This window comes from Notamacropus eugenii, chromosome 2 (genome assembly GCF_028372415.1).
Source record: "Notamacropus eugenii isolate mMacEug1 chromosome 2, mMacEug1.pri_v2, whole genome shotgun sequence".
NCBI lineage: Eukaryota > Metazoa > Chordata > Mammalia > Diprotodontia > Macropodidae > Notamacropus > Notamacropus eugenii.
The window spans coordinates 435427364-435437606 of record NC_092873.1 but is presented as its reverse complement, the minus strand read 5'-3'; the positions used below and the strand labels follow the sequence as shown (position 1 = coordinate 435437606).

The 10243-nt window shown below is 40.7% G+C and overlaps 1 protein-coding gene across 1 annotated transcript; it reads right to left on the bottom strand.

Moving 5' to 3' along the window:
• Positions 1–1166: 1166 nt before the first annotated feature.
• On the bottom strand, positions 1167–10243 carry PPP1R15B (protein phosphatase 1 regulatory subunit 15B). The gene is made up of 2 exons (XM_072648089.1): positions 7826–10243; positions 1167–4005 (listed from the first exon to the last, which is right to left on the bottom strand). Exons 1-2 carry the CDS (start codon positions 10226–10228, stop codon positions 3793–3795), a joined length of 2616 nt encoding a protein of 871 aa, XP_072504190.1. The 5' UTR covers positions 10229–10243; the 3' UTR covers positions 1167–3792.

Below are 10243 nucleotides of genomic sequence, written 5' to 3'. Positions count from 1 at the left end.
TGGGAAGCTTCAGTAAAATGAGGTACTCATAGTTCTTGGGTTGTACATGTCCCTTTGAGCAGGGAACAGATCTCTGTACCTCCACTGAACTGGAGAGCTGATGAACAAACTGACAAACTTGACATGAGCAGTACTTAAAACTGGTAAAAACACATAGGATCCTGAAATAAGAGGAACGGGGTAGCTTTATAGTTGATTCATGATAGCGTGGTCAACATAGTGAGAATAGATCATAAGCTTTGTTAGAAATAGCTCTACATTTGAGTTCCTGTACCTAAAATGGTCTCAATACACTTAGCATGTTTTAAAAGCAAGTAGGAAAAGGCAAAAGAAAGAGAAATCCCCTGAAACTCAATTTTCCCAGAATTTACTGGGTAATTTCATCAGTATGCTATTTCACTTTAACTTGAGATACCTATTTATTTGGAGACCCATCTCCAAAATCTCTGATAAGATCTAACATTGGTTGAATTTGGTCATGGGAAAATAAAACCTACTAAAGAAAACCTAAAACCTACTAAAACCTACAGCACATGTCCAGTTAGAGGACCTAGATTCAAATCCAGCTCTCTGACTTTACAGAAGTTATTGACTTATAAGGACACTTCCATTTCCTCAGCTTTAAAAGGATGGAATTGAACTAGACTCTACAAGGTCTCTTACAACCCTAATTTTTATGATCCTTTCTTCATTACCTATAAAGAAGCTTTTAATCTGCTATTTATTTTATTAATCCTTTTTCTCTTCTGTCCCTTCCTTCTTGGTAGGAACCCCTTGAGTTTGTTAACTTAAAATATCCTAGAAAACTTGCTAAATAAAGAATTCCACAAGAGATGTTCCAATTTAAAATAGTATATGACTTTAAGACTCCATGTTTCCATTGTGCATTCCAAAAGGAGCCACAAATTTTATACAAACCAAAAGAATCCACCACCTGCTAATCAACCTCCTGGTAATTACACTTTCTTCACTTTGTAAGGTTGGTTCTTGGATGACTGATGGCTCCACTAGACTTTTCAGATTGGAAAGAGCTTGTACTCTGCTAGCAGAGCCTTAGAGAATTCAGACTACCTCACCTCCATGATACCATAAGGCAACAAGAATATGAAATACATTACGACTACATAAGTTGAGATGCAACAACCTTAAAAAATTATTACAAACTATTTAATTGATGCAAATATTTTATTACAATTTTTACAAGATTAATTTTGAACAGTTTATACACTGAAATATAATTTTAGTTATAAAACCCCAACAAACAAGTTACATTTTCATCAGCCTGGATCTCTAAAGTCAATCTAGAAGTTTGCCAGTCTCCTAACTTTTACTTTGCAAAATTATATAAAAATAAAATCTGATAATTAGTTACAGTTTTGATTTAAAGATGAAAATGAAGAGGTGCTCTTTATAATATTTCAACACTCAGAAACAAGCACATCTCTGTACAAAGTCTCCCACATACTACACACTGCCACTTAAAGCACCATTACAATTTTAAAGTTTTCATAGCTAGAACAGTACCACCACATTTAGACTATAGCTAGAATGAAATTGACAGGACTCTGATTTTCTCCAGTCAAACTCTAATTTGGTTCCCCTCTCCTCAAAACCCTCAAGCCCAATACTTACAAAAAAATTAAAAAACCCAAAAAACAAGTTTTTTGGGGAAAAATCCTTAACAAAAAAGTTTATTCACAGTTGTAGTGGTCCACGTCCCTGTCCACCACCCCAACCCAGAGGCAGAGAGGTTAAATATAAAAAGGGTCCAAATGAATGTTGTTTTAAAGTCCAATCAAAGCAGATGTTTTTATAGCTTCTATGTACACAAAAATTACACAAGGATTTTATCGGCACCATCTGTGAAGAAAGACATTATGCTTTCAATTCAAAAACTTCTCTTTATCAAAAAATTTAAATAGGGCAAATGATGCATGCTTTTCTAAGTTGTGAAATGTTATTTGCAATTTAAAATAGCTTAAGGTATTATTTAGCAGATCATACAAGGTATGGTAAATACCTTAGCGAAAGCACTCATCTGTGTGGTGTACATAAAATTTACCTTAGAACTAGTTTTAGTCTTTCCAAATTTTAAAGGTCTATTTTGAAAGAGGAAAATAAAGAATAAGGACTTTCTTAAATACTAAAAGTTTAAGTGTCTTTATGGTAATGCACTCAGTGTGGATTTTAAAGTAAATTAGACATAAATGGAATAGTGGCCAGGTACAGGATAAGCTGAGGTAGTAAACCTTCAAGGCCTTGCCTAATGCACTAGTTTCGGATCTAAAGAATTCTCTCTGACGTGGAATCAAGTTAGATTTGGGGATTTTTTTCTCCTACCCATGTCTTCCATTACCTATAACAGAAGTATGAGTAAAAAATGAGACTGTCCTTTAAATATTCAGTTAATGTTCCCTCAACAAAGCAAATGCACAGACCCTCAAAACAGAAACAAGCTCAAACAATAACTGAACGAGCCTAGAAACAAAGGTAACCTTTGGGCTAAATTATTACTAACATTGTCTAGTTGTTAGTCTACAGTACTATCCTTTCCAAAAGGAATTGGGCTTTACCAATTTATTCGCCACTTCTTTGACACAAACTTGGAATGACTGAAGTCTGTATTCCAATATTTGGAATTGGAAAATTTAAAACTGCCAGTTTCCCAAGTTCACAGTGTTACCCTGATAAGTTTTCAAAGTGACAGTGCTGAGGCATGGTATTAATAACACTGTTTTGTTTTGTTTTTTTAAAGAAGCAATCAAACCAAATTGCTCCATGAATTCTTTTACCCTCTGCCCAGCAAAATTCAGCCAGGCGTAAGTTTAAAAAATAAAGCAAGTTTGTATGACAGTACTAATGGTTTTTAGAGATTCTACTTGTTAAAGTTTTATGCCAATCAATTACAGCCTTTTAAAATTTAAAACTTAATATACATTGAGGAAACATGAAAAATGTGAAGAACTTTTCTCAGAAGACTGGGTTCATATTACTGTCTATACTTTTCATGTGTGAAAAGCTACAATTTATGGGTAAAGATAAAGCTTTCTCAAAGTAGGTTAATAGTATTTTTACAATCACTCCTGCCCACTGTGATCACTGAGGCCAGGGTTTTGTCCAAAATAAATTAAAATTTACCACTAATATTTCCTTTAACAAAACACAAAGTGCAAGATAAATTTATTTGAATTTCTTAGTAGTATAAACAAGCAAGACTGATTTCTTAGCCTTAAGGCAAGAGGGCAATTATTTAAGTAGGTGGGAAAAAATACAACAAAAAATGCAAAGATCCTATTTTCTGTTTGTTGGAGTGAAAAAGAAAAGTATAAAGAGCACAAAGACTTTAGACAGGCATACATACTTTAAATTATAATTGAAAGTGGGCTTTGAACCCTATAAATATTGTTTCCCTTCAAAGTTTAAAAAGTGCAAAATTCAACTTAATAGGTCCCATCTTCTTCCCCAAAAGCAAAAAAGATGTTCAAAACACATTCAACTTACATAAAAGGATTAATTTCTTCAAGAAAATAAGAATTAAAAAAAGCTACACACCCCACACTCCTAGCTGTAATTAAGAGGTCTTGTTTCAAAAATAAAACCAGACACACACTTCTAAGTAGGTTTGTTGCACACAGGTAACATTAAGTTGGGGGTACCACATCCAAATTTCATTCCCTCTCAGAAACTAAAGGGCAGCTGGAGCTGCCAACTTCAGCTCTTAAAAGGAAGAAACCTCTTACATTAAGAGGTAGTGTGTATTAGTGGGGCAAGAGGGCCATCATCTTCTAATCACTAGAAAACATTAAATCTTTTGTAGTATGTTTCTTGGAGTTTGTTAAAAATTTTCTGTCTGTGCTCAAATGTCAAGCAGTATCCAATAGCATCTTCTGTTTCTTGAATTCGTTTCTGGAACCGACATCCATCTCTTGCTAATTCTTCCCAGGGTCCTTTGCGGTCTTCATCACTACTTATGTAATACTCAGTAACTTCTTCAAGAAAGGTTACCTACACAGACAAAATTATTTTAAAATTCAAACTAAATAGATAAAACACTTTTGATACTCTATACTCTATGAACACAGTTATCAAGGCAGCACTACAGTTTATCCTTATCTATTCTATGATACTACTGATTATCATACTCAAACTGACCTCTGTAACAGGTTTATTAGAAGCACAAGGGAACAAGGGCTAGGGACTCAACTTACTCACTAGCATAGGGTATTCCCTTTACCAATGCAGGCTGGCACCTTCTCTGTAATCTTGGGAACTTGCACTGATGGGTTAATAGTAACTTGCCCAAGGTCACAAAGTTTTTGTATGTCACAAGTGAGACTGAGCCTCTTGACTCTGAGGCCCTCCTCATCCTACTACACCATGATGGCTTGTATGACATTAAAAAATCCTGACTGAACAATATCTATATGAGGACTGGATTAAAAAAAGTAGGACTTTTTATGCTTTGTTTAGCTTTAATAGATAACAAGAGACATTAGTCCAAGTGGGATATTCACATTTTCAAACTTACTTATGGCTTCTGCCAATGGCAAAATTTTCCAAATTACGTATCACAAACATTTGCCTGGGAATGTTAGAGGTTTTAAGCTGACCCAAAGGATTTTGTCATATTTTTCAGAACCTATTAAAGCTATGTTTTTTTAAAATACATATATATATGAATGTATGTATGTGTCAATGTATGGAAGCTCAGAATAAAGTCTGGAGCAATATGCTTAAATACCAATTAAGTTTAGTGTTTCCCTATAAAGTTGCTTAGGTTCATAACTTAATATGAGAAATAAAAAAGAAAATTTGTTAAAATACTCCCTGAAAACTTAAAAATATGCCAATGCCTTTTTGTAAAGCTTCCTCTGCCAGTGTAGAACTGACCTAAAAATTAACTTAATAAAGTAGAAGAGTATTATTTTATCAAACAGTGAAAAAAGAACATTGGGTATTGATTCAAAAGTCATAGGTTTAAATCCTACCACTGCTATTTAATATCAGCATGAGTGGTTCCCAGTTTCCTCAACAGTAAAAAGTGTGCTGAATCATTTTAAGTCCTTCACAACTCTAAACCCTATGAAAATTCCTATGTACAATAGAACCAATGGTAACAAGGATAATGCCCCTTACACTTGTACAGTGCTTTTAAGTTAGAAATGCAAATAATCACTATCTTTCTCAGAAATAATTATTTTTTGACTAACTTTTTGTTGTTTAGTGGACCATACTTGTCCCAGGGGTTTTCTAGGCAAGGATTATCATGGTGGTTTGCCATTCCTTCTCCAGTGGATTAAAGCAAACTGGTTAAGTGACTTGCCCAGGGTCACACTTGGCTAGTAAGTGTCTGAGGCCAGATGTGAACTCATAAACTAACTTTAGGAGTCTTTACAAATGACAAAAGTTGTAAAATAATAAGCTTGACCCAAAGAAAAGGTATGAAAAAACCACCTCCCCCATTCCTTTGCATGGATGGAACCATGCATAATACCATGATTTTTTTAGGTGTAGACTGGTTTTTCTTAATCTTTTCCCTTTGTCCTCTTTTTAAAAATTCCTTATTGTAAAAGATGGCTCTTTGGCAGTTGAAGGGACACAAGGAAAAATATAATTAATGCAAAAAAAAAGATATCAATAAAAGTCTATGAAAATGACAGGTTTCTAAAATTATTCCCTTAGTTCAGATGAAGCTTTCAATAATGGCTTACTATTTAATGTGTTCAAAGCAAATATATGGGGGAGATTATAATCAAGCTACAAAATGTCTTTTTTTTGCGTTCTCATTAAATTAGTATATCCCAAATTACTGTAATTTATTTTATAAAGGGTAAAATGTAACAAGGGTAGCAATGGAATCCTTTAAAACTCTTGCTTAATTGATAATACAGCACTCTTCAGCTAAGAGATCAGACTCCAATATGTAAATATCTACCCTAAAGCATGTTCAATAGTTACATCAGCCAATCAATCCCATTGTGGTTCACTGCTTTCATTCCTTTTACATCAGGCCAAGAAATGCCCCTGAGTATAATTACCAGGTATTGTAATATAATACTAGATATTGCATTTAGATCATTATTCACTTCTTGGGTCCCTAGGAAAAATGTTACCATGGGCTTCAAACTACTAACTCTCTATTTTTACTATCTGTGCAACCCTAACCAAACTACTTAACATCTCTGGGCTTCAATCAGCAAAATGTGGGGGAGTTAAACTAAATAGATGCCATTAAAGGTGTCTTCTCATATTATGATCTAAAGTGACTTTAAGAAATACAAATGAATACAACTATAGCACAGTAAGCTTCCATTGAATTCAGAATGTGGACACAGAGAATGTCCCACAAAATAGCAAAAGTCAAAGTTCACTTCCTTTTCTACAGAATTACAAGGAGTGATTACAAGAGGGAAAGGGTTCAAGATAATCTGTAGGTACATCCCCAAGAGATTCAAACACCCCACCCCACTCCCAAAGAATGACAAAAATCAACATGTAATTCATTGTCAAATTCACAACTTTTAAAACTAAAGTCTTTTTTTTTCTATCAAGGAATTCTAGAGTTGTAAGGAGCTTTCTTTAATGATCCCCTAAAACCAATCACTTCAATTTACAGATGAGGAAACTTGAGACCTAGAATTTAAATGACTGGACCAAGATCATAAGTCAACAACTTGGACAAAAGCAACTTCTCATCAGGTCTGTGGCGTCTTAAGTAAAAATGAACATTTTAATATTAGTAACTGATGGTATCTTGAGGGAATGTCCCTCAAAAAACCCAGAAAAATGAAGGCCTCATGATAGGAGTGTTAAATTTCCTGAACCAAGAATTTACTGTTCACTCTTGAAACTCCATGGTGGAGTAGAATGAGACCAAAACCCTTATATGGTCAAAAGGAGGTCTTTGAAGAGCCTCAGCCTCAACGCTTTCTCTTCCTGGAAAAAGGGTGGAGAAATACCGGTTTTAGTCATTAAAGCGATATGAAAATTTAAAACAAGCTCACACAAAAAAACTCACGGTTGTTAATCAGCACCAGAAAAGTCTTTACCTTAGGAGATAACAGAATCAAAGAAGGAAATCCATAAAGACCTGACTACCTGGTTTCTTTCTAATGAGTTGGTAAAATGATAATTTCATATTTAAAGTAATCAATCTAATCAAAACCAAGCTCTTACATATTAGCAATTGTGGGAGAACACTGAATTTTGTTTTTATATTGAAAAAATCAAATATAAACATATAGGTGGTCCATAAAGCCTCATAGTTTACTACCACCATCCTTGGACCGTCAGTTCGACAACAGACGTTATAGTCTCATACAGTAACAATGAAAATATCCGTTTTATTAAAACAATATCTTTACAAATCTATTTGGTTCTCAAAATGAGAAAGAAATTCAAAATACCTGGAAAAACGAGATTTTTGTAAACAAAAGTAATTTAATGCTTTTGTTCTCTGAAAACAGAAAGTACCTCATGAGTTAAGGAAGGAATTTCCACTTTATCATACTAAAATGACCTTTTTGACATTAGATTGTGAATGAAGCAGAAAATATTACTTGTGTGTAATTATGCTAGAGTTATAATAATGGACATACCACACTAAAAATAGTAGTTTGTTATTAATTTATCTGTCATATTAGGATCTGTACTTTGGAATAAAAATAAATCATCTAAAATGAGAAAAATTGTAAAGGGGCCATTTAACCATTTCTTAATCCAAACATTAGAAAGGCATTCCCCAAAATGTATTTCATTAACGTCATCCCTAAACGTCTTGATGAAGATAGACATCATTAATCAAACAAATAAAAAAGAAAGGTACCTTTTTTCTTCTGGTAGATGTGTGTCTGTCTCTGGAAAGAATCCCACACTGGACAATGTCTGTGATTCCAGTCTCTGGGCTCCCTAACAGCTGTACCTTACAAGTAAACTGTACATCACTCCGGGAGATGGATACCATGGACTCAGTTCGTCTGTTGGAGTCACAGTTGTCTTTCCCTTTTTTCCCTGCTGTCTGAAAAGGTGCTTTAAAATTAAAAGGGTTGTAGGGGTCATCGGAGTTACTGAAAGAGTTCCAGAGTTTCAAGTTCTCTGCTTCATCTGCACTGGATTCCCAATCATCTTCTTCTTCAGAGCTATGGTCGGGAGAACCAGGTGGTGGGCTTTCAGTCCAGGAAGAATCCTCTCCATCAGACTTTTCAGAAGAGTTATCCTCTGAATCGTAATGGTCTCCACTAATAGTTCGAGCAGCAGTTTGAATTGTCGCTGTAAAGTTTTGAGGGTTATATGGATCTATACTGTAGAAAGAGTTCCAAAGGTGAAGGCCTTCAGAAGGCTGTTGGCTAGGGTCTGATTCTGAAAGAGAACCCTCACTATCAAAGCCATCGTCTTCACCCTGCTCATCCCAATCCTCACCCTCAGACTCACTACTTGTCTCCAGGTCACTAGAAGCACCCCCCAAAATATAATCTATCAGTTTGTTACTACACGCCGGTCTTGCAGAAATAAGAAAGTCATGCCCTACATCTGAGCTGTTAACCACACTTGGCTGAACATCCACACTCTCTACAGCTGGATCACAAGTTGGCCAGTTTTCTTTGGAGTCCTGACTTTCTAAAAGAGAGGGAATCTCTTTAACTAAAAACCCTATTGTGTCCTCAACTGGGTCCTCTTTGCCTCCCACAAGGGCCTGTGTGGAGGGAACAGACGGTACAGGGTGGTCTCCACAACACTCCGATTTCAAGGCTTGGCTCAGGTCAATGCGAAGCAGGTTGTGCTCCTCCTCCAGACTGTGATAGCCATGGTCCTGGTCAGGGGTGGGCAGCGCCTGGCCTTTGCCGACCTGCTGCAAGAATTCCAGGCGTTTCATTCGAAGGTGGTGGATTTCCGGCAGACCCTCTCTAGAGAGGGGCGACGTGTGCGGGCACTCCCGCCGCGGGGATGCGGGGCTCTCCGCGTTCAGCGGCTGGGGCTGGTGGCTCTGCTCAGCGGCTACAAAGCAGCTCTCCAGGGTCAGCGTCTGCAGGTCGCCGCTCTCGGCCGTCTCGAAGCCGTTCGGACAGGTAAGCTCCACGTGAGACAGGCAGTTCAGGCCGCCGGGGTTCAACACGTAGGAGACCACGTTGAAACTGTTCAAGTGCCGGAGGTGCAGGGCGCCGCCGGCCGAGGAGCAGAGCTCCGAGTCCGGGAACAGCTGGCCTTGGAGGCTGCTCTGCACCAGCTCGGCCCCCCACAGCTGCTGCTGGACGAGAAGGGGCCGCGCCGCGGGGTCCACGGCCCGGGGGCCGCACGGCCAGGGGAGGCCCTCCTCCAGCCACTTCAGGGGGGCGGGAGCGGGGTCGTCGGCGCCGCTGGAGGCCTTGTGCGCGGCGGCGGTGGGGCCCCCTCCTCTCGGGCTCCTCCTCGGCGCGGCCAGCTCCAGCCATCTGCCGGGGATCATGGCCCCCAGGAGCTGGCCCCACAGCAGCACCTTCTGCAGCAGGCTGGGCAGCGGCGCCAGCAGCTGGGTCAGCAGCGACAGCCAGGCCCGGGCCCGGGCTTCGGCCGGGGGGTGCCCCGGCTCGCCGCCTTTCTGGCCCGCGGCGGGGGCCGGACACGGGGAGCTCGAGGCCTGCGGGGCCCGGCGGGGCGGCCAGAACCACGAGCCCCGCTCTCGGGGCACCGGGGCTGCGGGCTCCATGGCCTTCTCGGGGCGGTCGCTAGGGGTGGCGGGGCGGGGGTCGGGCGCGAGCCGGCCGACGCTCACACGACCTCGGCCCGGCCGAGCGGCGGGGCCGGGGCTGCGGGCCGATGGCGATCCGCGGCACGGCAGGGGCGCCACGGGGGGAAGCGGCGGTGACGGCGGCGGGCGGAGAGCCAAGGAGCGGAAGGCCGAGCACAGGCGGGGGCCGGGGAGGCGGCGTCCATGGCGAAGTGGCCGGTGGGGAGCCCGGGAGGGGCCGGGAAGGAGCTGCCTCAGGCAGGCGAGAGCCCCGTCACCATAGAGAGGACCCCTCGGGCGGCGGCTGCGACGAGACGGGCGGAGACGATGCCCCTGGGCGGCGGCAGGCGGCTGGGGGCCCGACACCCAAAATGGCCGCAGCACCGGCGTCGAGACGGGACAGTCCTTAGCGAGCAGGGACGGATCACAACAGGGTGCGCCGGCTGCTCGTCCTCGCCTCTTGGCCGCAAGCCGACGGACGTCAGCCGCGAGCGCGCGGGTGGGCGGGGCTTTCCTCGCCCTCATCCGGGGCCCCTGGCG